This window comes from Brienomyrus brachyistius, chromosome 2, assembly GCF_023856365.1.
Source record: "Brienomyrus brachyistius isolate T26 chromosome 2, BBRACH_0.4, whole genome shotgun sequence".
In the NCBI taxonomy this organism is placed as follows: Eukaryota; Metazoa; Chordata; class Actinopteri; order Osteoglossiformes; family Mormyridae; genus Brienomyrus; species Brienomyrus brachyistius.
The window spans coordinates 1,316,909-1,340,000 of NC_064534.1; the positions used below are offsets into that span (position 1 = coordinate 1,316,909).

Genomic DNA, 23,092 nt, shown 5'->3' on the forward strand with positions numbered 1-23,092 from the left:
ACTGACACTGTATGTACTGCAGCAGCAGTGATGTGGTGCTTTGCCTCTCTGCATTGTAGCTGCTACCGTGAAGCGGCTTAGATTTGGCTGAACCCCTTGGCCTGTAGCCCTCATTGGCGCTCTGTGCACTAGGACACAGTCGCCCACAGCCGACTGCTTTTCACCAGGCACTGATGCTCTTCATCTTGGTCTTTCTCTCTGCTGCTGTCTTGCTCTTTCAGCTCCATCGGGATCCATCGCTCCAGTGCTCCTGAATGCACCTGTACCAAGTCTGCTTTGAGTGTTTATTGAGTCGGAGCTTGTGATTTTATGTACGTTCCCTTCCTCTTCTTGGTATTTGCACCTGCAGGATGGCATGTTCTTCGAGCGCCTTATGACTGTATTGAGTGGTAGTGCTTCCTGAAAGAGGACATGCTGTAGTTTATGCTGCAGGAAGGGGGGGTGGTATCTGTAAAGTTTGCTCAGCTAATCTGCAATGTGTGTGAAAACGGATAGTGTTCATGAATTGCACTAATGTGTTCAGAAAGTACAAATCCAGACCTAGAGTTTGTTTCAACCTACCAGTCGAGTATGAAGAGTCACAGCCACAGAGTACAAGAGTCACAGCCACAGAGTACAAGAGTCACTCTTTATATTCAGTTGGTTGGTTGAAGTGTAACTTGGGTCTGGAACTTTCCACCCCTAAGATAATATAATTGTGTAATAATGCAAGTGCACCTTTTCAAACAGCAATGAACTTTTAATTCTTCAGAATATCCAAACTTTTGAATTGGAATGTCAAAAAATGGCTTAAATAACTAAAACATAAATAAAAACCCCGCAACCAAATAACTAGATATAGAGATTCAGGCAACCCACTTTTGGAGAGGCTCCACAGGGGACACAAACCAGCTTTGGGGGCTCTTTGGCCAGGGGGAAAGTAGCAGGAAGTCAGAACGTAGCTGAATCAAAGATTGTATATAAGCACCTTTTCGAGCTTATTATTTTTTTTCTTTTGAAATATGGTTTAGTTTTAGTGTTTCATTTAAAGATGTAAATCTATGTAGTTGTTACATATTTTACTTTACGTTTTAGTAATTTAATTCATAGGGATGGGCTGAAAGTGACAGGAATTTGCTGACTGCTGCAGAATGCCAGTGATTTTCTGGTTTAAGTGCACTAGAGGCCCAAAGATGAACCAGTCATTACTTTAGCTAAATAGTATATAAATGATAATTGGAAGTATTTGATGGTTGTTTTAATTGTATTTCGGTTGGTTTCAGAAGTTCACAGTTTTCATTTAGACTAAATTTCCCGTGAATCAATAAAGTTCTATCTGTCCATCTGTCTGTCTGTCGATTTATTTTACTTTCATCTTATTTCATGACCCTGGCTTCCTTGCTTTAGTTTTAATAAAATTCATTTTTATTCTCATATCATCCATACCCCCCTTCATAAATGTGACCTTTAAGAGCAGCTTTGCCTTACAGCGCCACCCCTGGTCTGACACCAAAGTACACCGTCGTCTGGCACGTTGTTGCTTGAAGTATGAACATTTGGGGCTGCAGACGCCTGTCACACTGAGAGCAGATGAGAGGGCAGCATGCAGACGCCCGTCACGCGGAGAGCAGATGAGAGGGCAGCATGCAGACGCCCGTCACGCGGAGAGCAGATGGGAGGGCAGCATGCAGACGCCCGTCACGCGGAGAGCAGATGGGAGGGCAGCATGCAGACGCCCGTCACGCGGAGAGCAGATGAGAGGGCAGCATGCAGACGCCCGTCACGCGGAGAGCAGATGAGAGGGCAGCATGCAGACGCCTGTCACACGGAGAGCAGATGAGAGGGCAGCATGCAGATGAGAGGGTAGCATGCAGACGCCTGTCACGCGGAGAGCAGATGAGAGGGCAGCATGCAGACGCCCGTCACGCGGAGAGCAGATGAGAGGGCAGCATGCAGACGCCCGTCATGCGGAGAGCAGATGAGAGGGCAGCATGCAGACGCCTGTCACGCGGAGAGCAGATGAGAGGGCAGCATGCAGATGAGAGGGTAGCATGCAGACGCCTGTCACGCGGAGAGCAGATGAGAGGGTAGCATGCAGACGCCCGTCACGCTTTGAGCAGATGAGAGGGCAGCATGCAGACTCCCGTCACGCTTTGAGCAGATGAGAGGGCAGCATGCAGACGCCCGTCACGCGAAGAGCAGATGGGAGGGCAGCATGCAGACGCCCGTCACGCAGAGAGCAGATGAGAGGGCAGCATGCAGACGCCCGTCACGCAGAGAGCAGATGAGAGGGCAGCATGCAGACGCCCGTCACGCGGAGAGCAGATGAGAGGGCAGCACGCAGACGCCCGTCACGCGGAGAGCAGATGAGAGGGCAGCACGCAGACGCCCGTCACGCGGAGAGCAGATGAGAGGGCAGCACGCAGACGCCCGTCACGCGGAGAGCAGATGAGAGGGCAGCACGCAGACGCCCGTCACGCGGAGAGCAGATGAGAGGGCAGCACGCAGACGCCCGTCACGCGGAGAGCAGATGAGAGGGCAGCACGCAGACGCCCGTCACGCGGAGAGCAGATGAGAGGGCAGCACGCAGACGCCTGTCACGCGGAGAGCAGATGAGAGGGCAGCACGCAGACGCCTGTCACGCGGAGAGCAGATGAGAGGGCAGCACGCAGACGCCTGTCACGTGGAGAGCAGATGAGAGGGCAGCACGCAAACTCCTGTCACACGGAGAGCAGATGAGAGGGCAGCATGCAGACGCCTGTCACGCGGAGAGCAGATGAGAGGGCAGCATGCAGACGCAGCCACTAAATGCTGGTGACATTCATTCCTAAGCAAATAATTAGCCAAAAAAAATTGCCACAAAAATGATCAAGATTATATCCATATATAATGTGATAAGCTGGTGATGTAATTATGGTGAAAGGCCTGTTTGTGTAACTCTCACATGAGGATGGGTGCTTGCTAACGTGCTGCCTGTTAGCACTGTTGGCTTGTAGCCCTTAAGTATAACTTATTTTTAATCCTCCCTCCCCCTTGGCTGTGCCCCAAAATGTTCTTGCAACCTTGGTGCTCTTCACAAATTGGCTCAGTGCTGCCACTTTCAGCAGGCTAAGGGCAGTGCAGGTTCCAGTAATGATCTGCACATGCTGGGGTTCTGAGTTCGAGGTAGCCTCAGTGTCTTATAATCCTACCTGGTTATAAGGGTAATGAATTCAGCTACACGTTTATGGGTTCCTTTTAACTGCAAATGAGGTGATATCAGTTGTTTCAGAACATGTAGTTTCAAAGTGGCCCCAAATGACTCTCTTTCCTGCAAATATCCCTGTGTGTGTCTGTGGGGGGGGGTGTGTGTTACTGATGAAGGCCACGGGAAATGAGGCAGGCTATACAAACATGAGGAGGATTTTTTTTGTAGGCAGGATGTCCTGTCTAGAGGAATGGGAGTTTTCTGCACTCCCCCCGCCTCCCACCATGAGATAATTTGAGGAAGGCCTTGGTTTCTCCCCAGGGCCGCTCTGCACATTCCCCTCAGGTTGTCCGGCTGAGTGGGAACACGGAACTTGAGGGGACCGTTCAGGAGAGCTTTGGGCCCTGTTGGTCCCGCTGTTATTTAGAGAAGCCGCTGGCGTGATTGATGAGTTCCAGGGAAGATGCTTGTTGCATGAATAGTATCAAAGGTCTGTGTTGATGAGGGCACTCCAATTTTAGGTATGAAAACACTGGGCCTGATTCAGAGAATTGTAACCCCCCCTCACCCATGCTCTGAGTTCCAGTTGTGGACAGACATTCAGCTGGAGGTCCATTCTCCACCCCCCCACCCCCCACGCCCCCCATCGTTCCCTCCTCCTGATTAAAGGTCGGGACACTGACTCTGCAGGAGAGCCTCTCCTCAGGGCCTTCAGAGGACATGCGGCGGCGCCAGCCGTGATTCTGGGCCTTCAGAGGACGTGCGGCGGCGCCAGCCGTGATTCTGGGCCTTCAGAGGACGTGCGGCGGCGCCAGCCGTGATTCTGGGCCTTCAGAGGACGTGCGGCGGCGCCAGCCGTGATTCTGGGCCTTCAGAGGACGTGCGGCGGCGCCAGCCGTGATTCTGGGCCTTCAGAGGACGTGCGGCGGCGCCAGCCGTGATTCTGGGCCTTCAGAGGACGTGAGGCGGCGCCAGCCGTGATTCTGGGCCTTCAGAGGACGTGAGGCGGCGCCAGCCGTGATTCTGGGCCTTCAGAGGACGTGCGGCGGCGCCAGGCGTGATTCTGGGCCTTCAGAGGACGTGCGGCGGCGCCAGCCGTGATTCTGGGCCTTCAGAGGACGTGCGGCGGCGCCAGCCGTGATTCTGGGCCTTCAGAGGACGTGCGGCGGCGCCAGCCGTGATTCTGGGCCTTCAGAGGACGTGCGGCGGCGCCAGCCGTGATTCTGGGCCTTCAGAGGACGTGCGGCAGCGCCAGGCGTGATTCTGGGCCTTCAGAGGACGTGCGGCGGCGCCAGGCGTGATTCTGGGCCTTCAGAGGACGTGCGGCGGCGCCAGCCGTGATTCTGGGCCTTCAGAGGACGTGCGGCGGCGCCAGCCGTGATTCTGGGCCTTCAGAGGACGTGCGGCGGCGCCAGCCGTGATTCTGGGCCTTCAGAGGACGTGCGGCGGCGCCAGCCGTGATTCTGGGCCTTCAGAGGACGTGCGGCGGCGCCAGCCGTGATTCTGGGCCTTCAGAGGACGTGCGGCGGCGCCAGGCGTGATTCTGGGCCTTCAGAGGACGTGCGGCGGCGCCAGGCGTGATTCTGGGCCTTCAGAGGACGTGCGGCGGCGCCAGGCGTGATTCTGGGCCTTCAGAGGACGTGCGGCGGCGCCAGGCGTGATTCTGGGCCTTCAGAGGACGTGCGGCGGCGCCAGGCGTGATTCTGGGCCTTCAGAGGACGTGCGGCGGCGCCAGGCGTGATTCTGGGCCTTCAGAGGACGTGCGGCGGCGCCAGCCGTGATTCTGGGCCTTCAGAGGACGTGCGGCGGCGCCAGCCGTGATTCTGGGCCTTCAGAGGACGTGAGGCGGCGCCAGCCGTGATTCTGGGCCTTCAGAGGACATGCGGCGGCGCCAGCCGTGATTCTGGGCCTTCAGAGGACATGCGGCGGCGCCAGCCGTGATTCTGGGCCTTCAGAGGACATGCGGCGGCGCCAGCCGTGATTCTGATAAACGTGTCGCCATTGGATCCTGGCATTGTGTGGGTGGCTTCTAATGACAGGAGATCACGTGGGGGTGGGGGGCTGGTTTACATTCTGTGCAGGAGGTGCCAAAATACCTCTATATCCATCCATCCATTGGCCAGAGGCGGACATTTCAGGTCCAGAAAGTAAAAATCCAGACCAGGATTTTGTTTCAACCAGCAAGTTGAGCATAAAGAGTCACAGTCACAGAGACTCAGCTGGTTGGGTGAAACAAAATCCTGGTCTGGATTTTTGCTTTTTGGATCCGAAATGTCCGCCACTGACATTGAACAGACCTCCCTCTCCCCGGCCACCTCCTCCAGCTCCTCTGAGGGAATCCCAAGCCATTCCCAGGCTAACTGGGAGATGTAGTCTCTCCAGTCTGTCCGGGGTCTGCTTCAATTTCTCTTCCCTGTTGAACATGCTCAAAGCACCTCCCTAGGGAGGCATTCCAGACACCCTGAGAAGGAAGCTTATTTTCTCTGCTTGAATCTACCATCTCATTCTTTTGGTCACTACCCAGAGCTTGTGAACATAGGGTTAGGGTAGGAACATAGATCAACCGGTAGTTTGATACCTCCAACATCCAACAGGAGTGAGTCTGACTTACTACTGGCAATGCAAATCAAACCAAACTCCTGTGAATCCTCCAGTGTCCTTGTGAGGGTGAAGAGCTGATCCAGTCAGCTTAGCTGTGGTAATGAGCGACTCCCGCCAACTCTACTCCCTCAAAGGAAGGCATGTCAGAAGGATTCAGGTGGTTCTTGCTGTGTTCCTTCCACTGACCAACTATCCATTTGAGGTCAGCCTGACTACATCCCTGCTTCCCCTTCTGGAGTCACCTCATGGTTCATCTTCATGAAACTGCTAAAGCCACCTTCTACTTAGCCTGCCTGTGCCCATCGGCTGCCCCCGGAGTCCCACAAGCTAATGAACCTTTGAATCGCTCTTAATCTGGTCCCTCAAGTAGGATCTATTTGCCATGGGAGACCCTACCAGGGGCAGTAGCCCCCGACAACATGGCTCCTAGGATCATTGGGACGCACAAACCCCTCTAACATGATCAAGTGTTGATTCATGGAAGGGAAAACTGCTACAGATGACCATACATTACCATAAAAACCTCCCCTGTTTACTGAAATCTGCAGTTTTTTGAGGATTCGCCGGCTGATCCTTCTGATCTAGGTGTGTCGGTTCTGGTGAAAACAGTCTATGCTGCAAGAAATCGGAAGTCTCTCAGTTTCACAGCGAATATCTCACTGTCGTGATGAAAGCAAGATTTCCAAGGGTGCGGTAGCGATCTCAGCCTGAAGAGGATAGCGTCTGCTGGCGAGCTGGCCAAGGAACTCGCCACAGTAGTGCTCTTGGGCAAGAGCCTGTGACAAGCAGAGTTTACATAATCGTGGTCCTGGAAGGAGGGGTGCTACATTCTGTGATGGATATCAGCTTCCTACTCCACCCCCCAGGGAGGCATTTACAGAGCTGCCAACGGGGGAGCTACACCTTGGGATGACCCCTCCCTGCTGATTGTGCAGGGTGGGGGGCTGGCCTTCAGGTCACAGCGAAGTGTCTGAGCTGTATCTGGCAAACTGTGTTTGAACATGAATGGGTGATAAAGTCTGCGGGTCATGGGGTCACATGGAATGACACCAGGGTGGTCTGAGACCAGAGATGGGTAATTCAAGCCCAGAAAGTAAAAATCCAGACCAAGATTTTGTTTCAACCAATCTCTGAATATGACTGTTTGTGTCTCAATCAACCAGATGAACATAATCTTGGTCTGGATGTCTACTCCCCAGATCTGAACAACCCACCCCTGTCTGAGACCCTTCCCCACCCAGGAAGCCCTGCCAATGGCAGAGGTAACTGTTTGGTGTTTTTCTGGCTCTGCTGCAGACATCCAGGCTTTTCCTGAATCACCGAACGCAAGCTGTCATGTCACTCTATCATCCATAAGATTCCAGCTTAGCCTCCCTAAAGCTCCATACCTTGTCTCCTCTGCTGCCTGCCACCACGTCCACAGAATGGAGTTAATGTCTCCGGGTCACTCTGACCGGACAGCTTTCTTGTATCTCGAGAAGAGACTTTTCCGTAGAGGAGAACACAGACATCTGTGTGTTCCTGGCCGGGACAGGAGTGCGGCAGCCGCTGAAAGTGAGTTTCCCTATTGTGCATAATACAGGAAATAACCGAAAATGTGAGTGATTGCAATTGATTGAAGACTTTTTGAGCTGGGTGGTATTATAATATAATGACTCCCTGAGAGTGGGTGGTGTGGGATGGGTGATCACATTTACAGTTAGTTATATAGCAGACACGTTTGTCTGAAACAAAGTACGGTCGAGAGAGATAATATATTATGAGCATGCAGCTGTCCAGGGGCACATAGCTAGCTGTACTTCCAGTGACGGACCAGTGACAAGTGCAGTTTAACATTAACAGGAGCTGTGATAAACACAGCAGGGAGCTAATGTGACAGCTGTTCAAATCAAAAGACAAAGTGCTACATAAGGGCATTTGGGCTATCAAAGGGAGCAGATGAGGTCGGCGAGCACAGGTGGGCCTGCATGTGTTTCTGGGTCAGGGTCCATATATTCGCTATTTATCTGTATTTGTGTTCGGCTGTCTTGTGGAGAAGAATAGCAAAACCTGAATGAAAAGACACCCCCCCAATAATGTGAAGATGGACCCCCCCACCCTCCTCAAAACACTGCACAAGCCCTTGGTTCCACCATGTGCAGGGTGCCTGCACAGTGCTGTTCCGGGGTGGAGGAGGACATGGTTAACTAGCCTGCCCTGGTCAGGTGCGAGTTATTTTTAGATGGTGGTTGATAGTCCACGATGGGATGGGTGTCAGCGTGGTTCTGTGCGGTGTCTCGCCCGTAAATAGGTGGGGGGGGTGGGGGGGGTCCAAACGCATGTGTCAGATGCAGGGAGCAAAGTCATCCGGCACCATCGTGTGCTGAAGGTGGGGCATTGGGTCTGCCTGTTGGATCTGCCCACAGGAACATTTGTCTTTACATAGCAACCATTTGCCTTTTTCACTGGAGAACTGGGGGTTAACTGGCCCTCGTTTCCTTTTACTGGTCCTCTCTCGGTTTGAGCCCATCCCTCTAGGTGCTGCCCAGTCCATCTTGGTTTTACTCAGCCCCTGTAATTTGGGGGGAGCTGTGACCCGGTTGCTGGGACCTAGATCCCGCCATGACAGAAGCTTCATGCAGATGACAGGTAGATGTGTGCAAGGTGGGCAGGCCTTGGCAGGCCATGAGGTGAGCGGGTCTTGGTTGGTCTTTAGGTGGGTGGGCCGTTAGAGCCATGAGGTGGGCGGGCCTTGGGAGCCCGTGAGGTGGGCGAACCTCGGCGGGTCTTCAGGTGGCCAGGTTGTGCATTGGGCAGACCTTGGCTGGCCACGAGGTGAGTGGGCCTTGGTTGGCTTTGAACTAGGTGGGCCCTAGTGGGCTGTAAGGTGGGCAGGCCTTGGCATCTCCATTGCGGGGGCCGATTGGGTCTCTGTGGACCCAGCTTGCGTTTCAGGTGCCTGGAGTGGGGGGTTATCGAAGGCCTCTTCCAGAAGCAGCTGTTCTGGGATCCTTTAAGAGCAGGTGATCAGTATGGCAACCTCGGTGAGAGGGCCCCCCCTCGGGCCGGCAACTGTAAAGTGAGACACCGCCTAGGGAGAGAGGCGGTGGGCGGGAGCAGATAAGCAGCCTTTCTGTCCCTCCCCCATGCTTCCTGGGAAGCCACCACTACCCTCTCCCAAAAACTCTCCCTGTCTCCCCGGTGCTGGACGCTCTGCTGACGGACGTGAGTACTGCCCCCGCTGGTTCCTTTGTGGGGGGTGGGGGTACAAGCGGCTCCGACCCGCTGATCTCAGTTCTTATTCAGTTGCTTTCCATTCCCTTGTTTCCGTCGAGGGACGGGATTTTGGGTTATTCCCGAGGATGGGAGGGTATTTCCAAGCCTCATTTCCTGGCTTTTGTTTTTGGGAAGGTTGGAGTAGCGATAACCAGGCCGGTTCGTCCCTAGGAGCTGGCGAGTTCACGGCCCATCAGGAAGGTTCACCTGGAGGCTCTGTTCTGTCTGGGCTCTGTGGTTCTGACCCGGAGCTCTTGTCATGTGCCGTCCTTGTCTGTGGGATTTTAATGGCTGCTGTTAAGAGGGGCTTTGTGGCCCTGGCAGTATGTCACCCCCCCCCCCCCACCACCCCTGACCTCGGCTTTGCGGTGACGCCTGCCACATGAGTTTCTATGTTTGTGGGGGTTTACATATCATGCAGGGACCACCCCTAGACATCCTAAAACAGATATGTGGTAAGGGATAACCCTGCCCCACAGACACACACACACACACACACGTACAGTTGGGCAGCCTGTGTGTGTGTGTGTGTGTGTGTGTGCGCGCACGTGCGTGACCCATGCAATGGTCACTGTAGTGATAGCCCACTGGGCACCAGGGACGGTGAGGTCTTGTTTGATGTTAGGGGGGAGGGGGGGACAGCAGCTGGTTGGAGTGAGAGACACGCACACATAGATGGATGGACACAGACACACACACACACACACAGATAGACACAGACACATAGATACAGACACACGCCATATCTATCCCTTACTCACATACAGCACAAAACTGGCCTTTTGTCTGTAGACCTGTATTCCTGTAGTGCCCCATCCCAGAACAGGGAAGTCCGCGTCTGTAGTCTGCTGCTGTTTCCTACTCCAGGCAGCTGTGTTTACATGCCGTGCAACATGAGATATTTGGTTCTCTGCTGAAGCGTTAATGTTCTCCGAATGCTTGGGGTTCCCTAGTCGACCCAGAGCCACACCGTCTGGGTGTGTGAGTGTGTTTGAGTGAACTTTTGATCCAATTTACAGACCCCACCAAGAACAGCACGGGACACTGTTTGCGAATCGGGATCGACTACGTATCTCAGTGACCTCACTGGGGTCAGCTGATGCTGAAGTCTGGTATCAAAGATGGGATTGGGCCACTGAGCTGTCCATCAATATGCATTTGTCTTCCACCACCTAGACGCCCTGCTGGCGGACCTGGAGTCCACCACGTCTCACATCTCCAAGCGGCCCACGCTGCTGACTGAGGAAACACCATACTCCTTCCTCCCAAGAGGCCAACTGGAGCAGGAGGACCCCTCCCTGGCCCCAGAGCCCCCGCTGCCCTCCGCTGCCTCCCTGAACGGTGACTCACTGGACCCCCCCAACTCACAACACTCCTCTCAGCAGGTAGGTCAAAAATGCCTCCCCCCAACACATAACTGATGAATGATGTGTAAGTAATGAAGGACCATATGAATATAAGTATGACAACGTTAGTGACAGCTTTCAAGATGGTCAACCATAAATGGGGCCCCCCATGGATCGTGGAGCCCTGCGCACAGCGTGGGTTCTGCGTGTAGGGAGTGGCGGCGCTGTTCATATGCGACAATTTTGAAAATATTAATATCTCAATAGATCATAGTTAATAGATGAGAATTGTGAACATATGAATATTGCTAGATGATAGCTAACAAGTTTAATAGACAGTGGTTATTTGTATAATGTAAATATATAGCACCTGCAAATTCCATAATGATTCTTGGAAATTTAGTGGATAAGAATACACAGAGGGCAATTCTTGAAATGTGAATGAGGTGAATATGATGACGTTAGCGCTTTGTGTGAATGAGGTGAATATGATGACGTTAGCGCTTTGTATGAATGAGGTGAATACGATGACGTTAGCGTTTTGTGTGAATGAGGTGAATACGATGACGTCAGCATTTTGTGTGAATGAGGTGAATACGATGACGTTAGCGCTTTGTGTGAATGAGGTGAATACGATGACGTTAGCGCTTTGTGTGAATGAGGTGAATACGATGACTTTAGCGCTTTGTGTGAATGAGGTGAATACGATGACGTTAGCGCTTTGTATGAATGAGGTGAATACGATGACGTCAGCATTTTGTGTGAATGAGGTGAATACGATGACGTTAGCGTTTTGTGTGAATGAGGTGAATACGATGACGTTAGCGTTTTGTGTGAATGAGGTGAATACGATGACATCAGCATTTTGTGTGAATGAGGTGAATACGATGACTTTAGCGCTTTGTGTGAATGAGGTGAATACGATGACGTTAGCGCTTTGTGTGAATGAGGTGAATACGATGACGTTAGCACTTTGTGTGAATGAGGTGAATACGATTACTTTAGCGCTTTGTGTGAATGAGGTGAATACGATGACGTTAGCATTTTGTGTGAATGAGGAAAACGATTGATAGTATAATAGCATGGTAGAATCTGTTAATGATTGTGTTTCATAATGTGCTTCTCATGCCCTGGGTTAGTCCCCTGCTTCAGCCCAGAAAAGGTCTCAGGACAGTAGCAGCTCGCCTCCCTGTCATACTGAAGAGGATCACGTCTACAGGTCTGTACATTTACAGCCCGACCACATGTAATTGTGTCTTTGCACCATTTCTGTGATTATGTGGGGCTCTTGGTATGTGTATGAATGTGTGTATAAGTATGCGTGTGTAGCTATGACTGTGTCTGTCTCTGTGAGGGCGTGTTTATGTATTCAGGTGTGTATATGTGAGTGAGTCTGTGGTGGATATGTGTGATCCCTCTGCCCCTCTATATGTTTGTGTGACTGTCTGTCTGTCTCCTCGCTGTTCCCTCTATATGTTTGTGTGACTGTCTGTCTCCTCGCGGTTCTCTCTATATGTTTGTGTGACTGTCTGTCTCCATACTGTTTCCTCTGTGTGTTTCTGATTGCCTGTCTGTCTATCTACCTCCAGCTTTCCCAACAAGCAGAAGAGCCACGAGGCTCCATCAGCCATGAACTCCACCGTGGGCAGCAACCTGACTGAGCTCGACCGACTGCTGCTAGAGCTGAACGCCGTGCAGCAGAGCACGCCTTGCTTCCCCACCACAGGTGTGGCTGCGGGTGCCAGGGGTCCAGAGACTCTCTTGTATTTCCATGTTGTCATAGTAACACTGCCATTGCCTTTATTGCGATTTCTTGTTCATGATAGTACCAGAAAAATTGCATGTTTAATGTGATCATATCATTGTAATGAGTAGTTTTGTCAGTAATCCCTGTTTTTCCATCATACTTAGCTGAATTTTTAATGAAGAAATAGCAATAACGGTAAAGATATGTTTGTGCGAATGCGTACATTTTTGAGTAATTTTACAGCAGACAGAAGCCAGGTAATACTATGGGCTGGAAGGAGCAGGACCGGCAGACACTGTCGCATTTATCATAATGTCTCTGTGGTCTCTGCCCTTAGAAGAGGCCCCACCCCCTTTGCCATCCATCAGCACCACCTACTACATTCAGGAGAACGGAGGCTCCACCCCTGTAAAGTCAGCCCCACCCACCACAGAGAAATCCGGGCACAACGGGGCCCGCAGCGTCGATGAAGTACGGCCCAGTGTGGAGAGCCTCCTGGATGAGCTGGAGAGCTCCGTGCCCAGTCCCACGTGAGCACCGTGACCTTTGACCCTTGCCCACCATGCCCTGCAACAGGCCCACTGAGGATTGTTTGGCTATGACTCATCCAGACTCTGAAGCCACACTCGTTTAAATATGGGATAAGTTTGGCACAGAATAGGAATTTTGGTAGCATGATCAGTGGAACTGTTTTAGACAATGAGTCTGCATGGACACCTGCCTGCCTGTCAGCACTGAAAAGCTGTAGTCTTCAGCTGGGTAGCCGGCGTTACTGTGGGCTTGTGGGCGCCCTGCTCTGTCACGTGACCTGGGCAGTTAGCAGTCAGCTGAGCGGTTCTCTGGACCATGCTGTAGGCCCGGAACCCTGGAGGTGCGGGGCGAGCCCCCAGACGACGGCTATGAGACCCCCGCCCAGCAGCAAGCTCGGATCTCCGCCTCGTCTGCCACGCGGGAGCTGGACGAGCTCATGGCCTGTCTGTCCGACTTCAAGGTGCCGAGCGGCGTGTGTGTGACTGAGCAGCTGGGGGGTGATTGTGTACCCAAGGACTGCCGGTATGCGTGTCACCTGGTGTGTGAGTGTGACTGTGTGTGAGTGTGACTGTGTGTGTGTGTGTGTGTGTGTGTGTGTGTGTGTGTGACTGTGTGTGTGTGTGTGTGTGTGAGAGTGTGACTGTGTGTGTGACTGTGTGTGTGTGTGAGTGTGACTGTGTGTGTGTGTGTGAGTGTGACTGTGTGTGTGACTGTGTGTGTGTGAGAGTGTGACTGTGTGTGTGTGTGTGTGTGTGTGTGAGTGTGACTGTGTGTGTGTGAGTGTGTGTGTGTGTGACTGTGTGTGTGTGAGTGTGACTGTGTGTGTGTGTGTGTGACTGTGTGTGTGAGTGTGTGTGTGTGTGTGTGTGTGTGTGGATCTGTGGTTTGGCCTACAGCCATGTTTGCCTGTTGCTTGTCTGCTTCTAAGGTTTTCCGTTATCGACATTCAGCTCAGGGAATTTGCTGGAAATACCACCAATTCTGGCAATTTATTGGTGACTGAAATGTAGGGGGTGTTGTTCAGCAGGCTCCAGAAAGTTCTGAGAACACAGCATCAGGCATTTCAGGGAAGGCCAAGGGCCGGTGCATGTTGGTGCTGCAGGTGGCTGTGGGTTCGAAGGCACTCTTTATTTGCCGACCTTGAGGAGCCTGACGAGAGGCGCCCTCCTGTGATCTGAGCGGAACCAGGACTGGCGATCGGTCAGGCCATTGAGGTGACATGGTCTCCCCATCCAGCTTTGGGTTTGCCCAACATCCATATTAGGTTAATTTTTCAGATTTGTTCTGTGGTTTCCAGAAGGAGTAACTGAGCCATGTTTGAGGTGTATTACATGTGTTAAATAATACTCTATTTATCCTGTGTTTTCAAGCAAGTTAGAAGTATCCACACACTAATAATTTACAGTAATTGGATTAGGAGATGAAATAAGGTTTTGTAATTAAATGAGCTCCCTGTCTAACCCTAACCCTCCTCTCCATGATATTCATGCAACACCTAATTGTACATAAATCATGTGAACAGGCTGAATTTAGGATTGGTGGACACATTATTTTTGGAATATAATTGTTTTCAGTTACACTTCCGTTGCTTTAGAGAAAAGTGCAGGTTTGATGCTCTTTGGACTGTGAGTCACCATCGTTGTTCGTGTACCTGTGGAAGTGGTAGATCTTCTGGCTCTGGGTCAGCCTGATATCTGAAGTTAGATTCTCACATCTGACACATTTGAAGCCCATTTTCTTTTCTTGTTTTATTTGCTCCTGCTTCTGTCCCCATGTTTCCTTTTTAATGTCTTTTCTCCTCTTTTCCTTTCCCTCCATTTCCCCGTTCTTTTCTCCCTCTCCTTCCTGCTCATCCTTCAGCCCACTTCACTGGCGTCTCTTGGCTCGGATTCCATGCCTGAACAGGCCTTTACCCCCCCTAGTGCCCTTCCTGCCCCCTCCTCTGCCAGCCCAGTCCGTCAGCCTGCCCGCGATTCGCTCCTCCCTCCCCACCCGGGGTCCCTGGAATTCTTGCACATTGAAGAGGAGGGGGTGGTGGATGTGGAGGGCCCAGCGCTGGCCCCCGCCTCAGTCGCCCCCCGGAGTTCATCGCTCTCACGCTCCCCCATCCCTAAAACCAAAGAGCCCGAGAGCGATGCCGTTATTGACGTTTCGGCCTCCATGCTGCTCTCCCGCCTGGAGTCGTTGGTGGTTCTTTCAGACACCGTGGCCCCTGCTCGCACTATCGCGCGACCCCACACCCTGCCCGGTGACATTGCTCCCTCTAAAAGCCCCGTTGACTCCACAGTTCCCCTTGTTACTAAGGCCCTTACTGCTTCAGTCTCTCCAGCTGCTATGGGCCCCATTTCCCAGCTTGAGTCCTCTACGAAGTTATCTGTCCCCCCTGAATTGTCCGCAGCCCCACCAGCCATCCATGCAGCTCCCATCGTCACCGCTGCTTCTCCATCCGAACCGCCAGCCTCACTTCCCGTCGCTTCTCCGAAGTCTCCAGTCCCGCCGGCTTCCTCGAGCAGCCTGTCCCACACTCCACCCCCTGTCCCAACTTTTAAGTCTGAGCCCTCAGCTGCCACTGGCGTCTTTGACGCGCCGGCAGTCGGGAAGCAGCCAGCGTGCGCATTGCAGCCCAGGATACCGCTTGCTCAGGAAACGCACCCTACTGGCCAAGAACCCTGGTTGGATGAGGCCCTGGATAAGCTGCTGTCTGTGAGCTTTGCAGCCTCGGAGATACCGGTGGAGGCGGTGCAGGAGATACGTGAGGCACCCGTGCTGGCTTCGGATCGGAGGGACATACTGCCTGATATGTTCACTGGGACGGAGAGTTTAGAAGCAACCGTGGTGACAGAGTATGGGAGAGAGCTGCTGGACTGGGTAGAGCTGGAGTTAAGGGGGCCCAGTGATGAGATGGACGCGATGGAAACCAGCTGGATGGACACCTACCCTCCTTCCACGCCGGAAGACCAACTGGAGCTGCCCCTGCTGCAGCCGTCAGCTGTGGAGAGGGTCTCTGCCTCTGGCCACGTATGGTGCCGCCCGGATGCCCGTTTCGTGCCTGCAGTCTGACATGAACTCACAGCCGCTTGCGTGGTGAGGCTGCGTTTGCCATTATATAATAATAACACAGCAGGTCAGGTCCTCTCCCAAATTATCCCTGGTCACTTGGATCCACTTTCCTAAGTATGACACGTCTGTCCCAGCAAATGCCATGTTCTATATTTGCATGTGGATTATATCCTGGCAGATAGGGAGCATGCCCTGCACTGTCTCCCAGCACTACCCCCCCCGGCCCCCGACAATCTCCCCGACATGGCATGTGTGCCTTTGTTGGTTTCCTTGAGCTGTGGAGTCTTATTCCGTTTAGTTTGGGGTCTCTTATACTTTTATGCACATTCCCAGTGTGTAGCATGTGCCGGCAACAGGACCCCCACTACTGCAGATGCTCAGAGATCTCACCAGTCTTAAATGGTGACATCACCGACACATGGTGTCTGGAGCCAGTAATAGGCTAATCCCCGCAGGCCACCTCCATCGAGTTCACGGTGTCACACGCCGTGTTTGCCCAAGTACTCTGCCAAGTACGTAGCACTGCTCATCTCAATTGATTGCAGGCAGAATCATGCCCATTTATTACACGGCTAATGTGGGCTCTGAATGGGTTTAAGATGGTGGAATTACCGCATGATTTTGGATGACCTCTGTTTTTTTCCCGCCCCTTGCTAACTTGTCAGGTTTGAATTTCCGTGTATTTCAGCCACAACCCCACCCACATTTCTCTGCACTTTACTGTAATGGTTCGGAGGACGCTGTCCGTATGGCTGGGTGGGCCTGAAGCTCCAGCACGTGAGCGCTGCATGGTTGCCGTGTAGGATGCACCTTAAGCTGTGTTCCACTACTTGCTAACTGTGTCGGGACGCTGCTACGACAAGTGCAGGAGATTGATTTGGAAAGGAATCTGCACCTTATGGCACTGTGACAACATGGCCCCTGGCGTCCACTAGATCAAGTCCGTGATCTGCCGCACCAAAGAGACGTCCAATGTGCACCCCATGTACCGCGAGGGCCACCTACGACGCAAGATGGGTCCCATCATCTTCCACAAGAACAGCTCCCAGGACAAGCTGATCGAGGAGCTCCAGGGGAAGCTGGGAATTGGGCGCAAGCAGCATCGGCCGAGGCGGCAGGACGACTGGCTCACCGAGGGCGTCGTCGTCATGTCCAGACCTCACCGCACCCGCGAGGATAGCTCAAGCTTGGAGGTGGATAAGGTAGCAGCTGCTGGGGGATGATGGAAGCTCTAACTAGTGCAGGTTTGCTCATGGTTAGCATGGTGCTAAGGATACAATTGGCCACATTTTCGTAGCCATCAATGTTCGTAGTCGGTCTGCTATCTTCCCTCTTATTCCTGCTATCTTTGCTTTTCTTCATGTGATCTTTCTGTTTTCCCCAGATTATTATCCCACCAGAATCTCCTGTCCCACAGAGGAAAGTCCTCCCCCCTCCACAGTCCCCACCCCCCCCTCTACACCAACCTCCTATCACAGAGCCAAAAAGGCCTCCTCCTGTGAGACAGGCTCAGCCTCCTGTGCCTCCACCTCCACCTCCTCCCCCGTCATCGGTTCCTCAGCCTCCTCCGCCAACCTTTCCCCCCCCGAAGCCTCTCCCCCCCAAGCCACCAGCACCGGCTTTGCCCCAGAACTCCCCCAATCCTTCCAGCCCACCCAGCCCCCCAAAACAGCCCCTTCCACCCCCTTATGTCCCCAGACCAGCAGAGCCCCCAGTCCCTGTCTCCACAGCCCAGCCTCCTCATCACCCATTGGTTCAACCTACTCCTGCTGCCCCCAGGGTCCTGGTGTCCACTGCAGTCCAGACTGAGGAGGATGATCTGTTTCCTCCAATGCAGGCATGGGACTCTGCCTTCCTCTATCCTGTCCTGTTGGGCTGAACGTTTGAGTACCAGCTAAACCAATAAGTGCCGACAAGCATGTTTAGACTTTTGATCACTGGCGATACTTATTTTCTGTGTGGAGCCCTCTACTGGTTGGGGATATAATATGTATCTCATAAAAAGACATTTAGACGTCTGTGAGAAAACACTTTTTGCTGTGAAGGCAAGAGGAAATGTAGTAGATCAGCAGCTGAACTGAAAAACCCCCTGATATTTAAGCTGCATATGGAATGTGATTCGAAGTGACCATGTGACTCTGTCACTAGGAAGGAGTGTAGAAGTGAGACAAAGCTGGTGGGGTATTTTTAGGGGAATGGAACCCAGTGTGGGCGCATGAGTCAGGCAGGGCGGCTAGGAGCGGGGCCCGGGGTGGGGGATCTAGGCCCAGGGGGGATCCGTGAGATGGCAGAGCTTCTACCCAGGCAGCTCCAGCCTTTGTGTCCGGCTCCATGATATCTATCGATTCTCTTCTTCCTCTTGTTATTTTCATTACCACTACTGGTATTAAATCGCATTTCATCTCACTGCCAAGTCAACTTCAAGTCATCACCGTCAAGCAAAGGGATTGCAGCCGCACTGTTCCCTGCAGCCGGTGGCTGTGGGGTGGGGGGGCTTTGTAATGCTGACCCAGAGCCCCGAGTGCCAAAGGAAGCTGGTACTTACACAGCAGCTTGGCACTTCTGCGGAAACGGCGAGTCCTGCTACTCCTGCACTTCAGATGCACATTCTGCTAGATCAGATGTCCATTGTGCGTTTATTCATTATTTACCAGCCGCTTTGACTTCTCTCTGTGTGGTTTATGAATGTAGGCATCCGGAACTTGTCTGCAGTGACTATTTAATAGGAATTCATGTGAAACAAATGCCAGTACTGTAGGTGGCACATTCCTTATGGATCAGTATTTGGGCTGAAGTTTTGATCCGTTCATGCGTTTCGGAGTGTTGCTGAGTGTACGGCCTCTGGGGTGTGAGCTGTGTGTGAGAAGCACACCTCTGTAGTGTAACTCACCAGGAAACTCACCCCACCCCCCCCCACTCACAGATCATGACCCAGGGGAAAGGTGCAGGATCCCCATCCGGCAGCAGTGGGGCCCCCCCCCAAAGAGGTGAACAAGCTGGACAACATGCTGGGCAGCCTGCAGTCAGACCTGAACCGGCTGGGCGTGCGGACTCTAGCCAAGGGCGTGTGTGGGGCCTGCAGCAAACCCATTGCCGGCCAGGTGAGGGCGCCGCTTTGAGCCTACGCAGACAGACACACATACAGACAGACACGCAGACAAACACACATACACACACCTAGATATACGCATAGACAGACAGACAGGCAGACAGACACGCAGACAAACACACATACACACACCTAGATATACGCATAGACAGACAGACATGCAGACAGACACGCAGACAGACAGACACAGACAGACACACACGCAGACAGACACAAGAAAACAGACATGTAGACAGACAGACACACGCAGACAGACAGACATGTTGACAGAGACGCAGACAGACAGAGACGCAGACAGACAGAGACGCAGACAGACACACGCAGACACGCAGACAGACAGATGTGTTGACAGACAGACACGCAGACACACACAGACAGACAGACACGCAGACAAACACGCAGACACACACCTAGACATACGCATAGACAGACAGACATGCAGACAGACATGCAGACAGACACGCAGACAGACACGCAGACAGACAGACACAGACAGACACACGCAGACAGACACACGCAGACAGACAGACATGTTGACAGACAGAGACGCAGACAGAGACGCAGACAGACAGACGTGTTGACAGACAGACACGCAGACAGACACACGCAGACAGACACACGCAGACAGACACGCAGACACCCGCAGACAGACACGCAGACACCCGCAGACAGACAGGCGTGTTGACAGACAGACACGCAGACAGACAGACACGCAGACAGACAGACACACAGACACCCGCAGACAGACACACAGACACCCGCAGACAGACACGCAGACAGACAGACGTGTTGACAGACAGACAGACGGAGACGCAGACAGACAGACACGCAGACACACACAGAGAGCCTCCTCTGCCTCCACCAGAGACGCACGGTACATATAGTCCCTCCATTCAGCTGTATGCATGCGACACCCTGACACTCCACAGCCTTCTCACCCCAAAGCTGTTGTCCCTTTCCCTCTTTTCTTCTCCCTTCTTTGTCCTGCCTGACCCCCTCCCCGCCCTCGCAGGTTGTCACGGCGATGGGCAGGACATGGCACCCAGAGCACTTCGTGTGCACGCACTGCCAGGAGGAGATTGGCTCTCGCAATTTCTTTGAGCGTGAGGGGCAGCCGTACTGCGAGAGGGACTACCACTCCCTGTTCTCGCCCCGCTGCTACTACTGCAACGGCCCCATCCTGGATGTGAGTCCGCCTCCGGTGCATTAGGTAGCACTGTGTATCAGGCAGCATTAATCTGCTCGTGTTCGTGCCCTGAGAGCGCAGCCCTGTGACTGGTAGGCTGTGCTGGGGTGCAGCTAGGGCTTCCTGCAGACAAGAACCCGACTCCAGGCCGGTGCAGTTTTCTCAGTGTGTGTCACTGAGTAAATATTTCCAGATTGCAGAGCCCCCAGTGCTGTTTAGGTCCCCAGGCAGCCATTGCAATTGCAATTCATGCATTCAAGGGCAGTCATGACATATGCATGTGCACACACACACACACACACACACACACACACACACACACACACAAATACACACACAGACCTGTACTCATATCTTTGTGGGGACCGTTCATTGATTTCTATGGGCAAAAGCCTAATCCTATCAATGACAACTTTAACCCCTACACAGCCATAACCTTAACCATAAGTAACCAAACAAAAAATCTTTTAGGTTTTTGATTTTTGAATTGAATTTCCCCTTCTGGGAACTGAAAAAATGTCCCCACGATGTAAAAAAGAACAGGTTTTTATCACATTGTGGGGACATTTGCTCCCCGCAGTGTAATGTGTATGAGGACCACACACACGTGCACAGCACAGCGGTTCCTGCTGCACTCTCGCACACACTTGCAAGGCAGCACACAGGTCTGGGTGCCGTGGACATAATGGCATCTGGGCTGTGGCAGCTTGATAATTCAAGGCCGGTCCTTCCTGGAGTCTGACTTGGCCACTCCACACCCTCTCCCTTGACTGTGTCCCCATCAAGGCCGTAGTGTAACAGCTCTGGAATTCTGTCAAGTGTGGAAAACATGAGCTAACCTCTGCATTCCAAGCCTCCTCCCATGTGGCTCCCACGTGGCCACACTGCCCTCTGCTGGTGGCTCGTTCTGTGCGGCTTGCATGTCGGTGGATAGGTTGTGCTATTGAGGCACCATGTGATGACTTTTGCGCGTCGATACACCTCCCTACAGAAAGTGGTAACGGCTCTGGAGAAGACCTGGCACCCCGAGCACTTCTTCTGTGCTCAGTGTGGAGCCTTCTTTGGCCCGGAGGGTAAGTCTCTCATTCCCTGCCTCACCCACGCAGTCCCCCCCAATTAACTAAATTAGGTCACATTCTAAATAGGGAAAAGCCTTGGGCCAGGTTTTCCCCGCAGTATGTCACACGGCAGCAGACAGCTTTAACCTTTCTGCTGTTTGTTAAATGCATTATTTTAATTGGGTAGTCAGCTTGTCAATCAATATGCCTGCTCCGTCCATCCCTCTTTCCAACTGGCTCATGAAAAACATCAAGTATCACAGTGCATGTTTGTAACTCTGATCAGCCGCTTGTTGATGTGTTCATGCACAGCATAATGTATAATCTGTGTTCTGGTCTGTCGGTCATGCCCCCAGGCTTTCACGAGAAGGACGGCAAGGCATACTGCAGGAAGGATTACTTTGACATGTTTGCCCCCAAGTGTGGGGGCTGCGCTCGAGCCATCCTGGAGAACTACATCTCTGCCCTGAACGCACTCTGGCACCCGGAATGCTTTGTGTGCAGGGTGAGGGAGGCACATGTGTGTGTGAGTGTGTGAGCAGGGTGAGTGAGGGAGGCTCATGCGTGTGTCAGTGTGTGAGCAGGGTGAGTGAGGGAGGCACATGGGTGTGTCAGTGTGTGAGCAGGGTGAGTGAGGGAGGCACATGGGTGTGTCAGTATGTGAGCAGGGTGAGTGAGGGAGGCACATGCGTGTGTCAGTGTGTGAGCAGGGTGAGTGAGGGAGGCACATGCGTGTGTCAGTATGTGAGCAGGGTGAGTGAGGGAGGCACATGTGTGTGTCAGTGTGTGAGCAGGGTGAGTGAGGGAGGCACATGCGTGTGTGAGCAGGGTGAGTGAGGGAGGCACATGGGTGTGTCAGTGTGTGAGCAGGGTAAGTGAGGGAGGCACATGTGTGTGAGCAGGGTGAGTGAGGGAGGCACATGCGTGTGTCAGTGTGTGAGCAGGGTGAGTGAGGGAGGCACATGCGTGTGTGAGCAGGGTGAGTGAGGGAGGCACATGCGTGTGTCTGTGTGAGCAGGGTGAGTGAGGGAGGCACATGCGTGTGTCAGTGTGTGAGTAGGGTGAGTGAGGGAGGCACATGGGTGTGTCAGTGTGTGAGCAGGGTGAGTGAGGGAGGCACATGCGTGTGTCAGTGTGTGAGCAGGGTGAGTGAGGGAGGCACATGGGTGTGTGAGCAGGGTGAGTGAGGGAGGCACATGGGTGTGTGAGCAGGGTGAGTGAGGGAGGCACATGGGTGTGTCAGTGTGTGAGCAGGGTGAGTGAGGGAGGCACATGGGTGTGTCAGTGTGTGAGCAGGGTGAGTGAGGGAGGCACATGCGTGTGTGAGCAGGGTGAGTGAGGGAGGCACATGCGTGTGTCTGTGTGAGCAGGGTGAGTGAGGGAGGCACATGCGTGTGTCAGTGTGTGAGTAGGGTGAGTGAGGGAGGCACATGCGTGTGTCAGTGTGTGAGTAGGGTGAGTGAGGGAGGCACATGGGTGTGTCAGTGTGTGAGCAGGATGAGTGAGGGAGGCACATGCGTGTGTCAGTGTGTGAGCAGGGTGAGTGAGGGAGGCACATGGGTGTGTGAGCAGGGTGAGTGAGGGAGGCACATGGGTGTGTCAGTGTGGGAGCAGGGTGAGTGAGGGAGGCACATGCGTGTGTCAGTGTGTGTGCAGGGTGAATGAGGGAGGCACATGCGTGTGTCAGTGTGTGAGCAGGGTGAGTGAGGGAGGCACATGCGTGTGTCAGTGTGTGAGCAGGGTGAGTGAGGGAGGCACATGCGTGTGTCAGTGTGTGAGCAGGGTGAGTGAGGGAGGCACATGGATGTGTCAGTGTGTGAGCAGGGTGAGTGAGGGAGGCACATGCGTGTGTCAGTGTGTGAGCAGGGTGAGTGAGGGAGGCACATGGATGTGTCAGTGTGTGAGCAGGGTGAGTGAGGGAGGCACATGCGTGTGTCAGTGTGTGAGCAGGGTGAGTGAGGGAGGCACATGCGTGTGTCAGTGTGTGAGCAGGGTGAGTGAGGGAGGCACATGCGTGTGTCAGTGTGTGAGCA

The 23,092-nt window shown here is 53.1% G+C and overlaps 1 protein-coding gene across 1 annotated transcript in view; it reads left to right on the forward strand.

Annotated features, from left to right (window-relative positions):
* The window catches only part of LOC125723615 (paxillin-like), a 42,981-nt gene that overhangs the window by 14,060 nt on the left and 5,829 nt on the right, over window positions 1-23,092 (forward strand). The window contains 10 exon segments of the mRNA XM_049000373.1: window positions 10,199-10,407; window positions 11,508-11,587; window positions 11,958-12,094; window positions 12,453-12,645; window positions 12,971-13,106; window positions 18,630-18,671; window positions 18,673-18,807; window positions 19,828-20,001; window positions 20,993-21,074; window positions 21,416-21,564. Of these exon segments, the coding sequence (XP_048856330.1) occupies window positions 10,199-10,407; window positions 11,508-11,587; window positions 11,958-12,094; window positions 12,453-12,645; window positions 12,971-13,106; window positions 18,630-18,671; window positions 18,673-18,807; window positions 19,828-20,001; window positions 20,993-21,074; window positions 21,416-21,564 (1,337 nt within the window).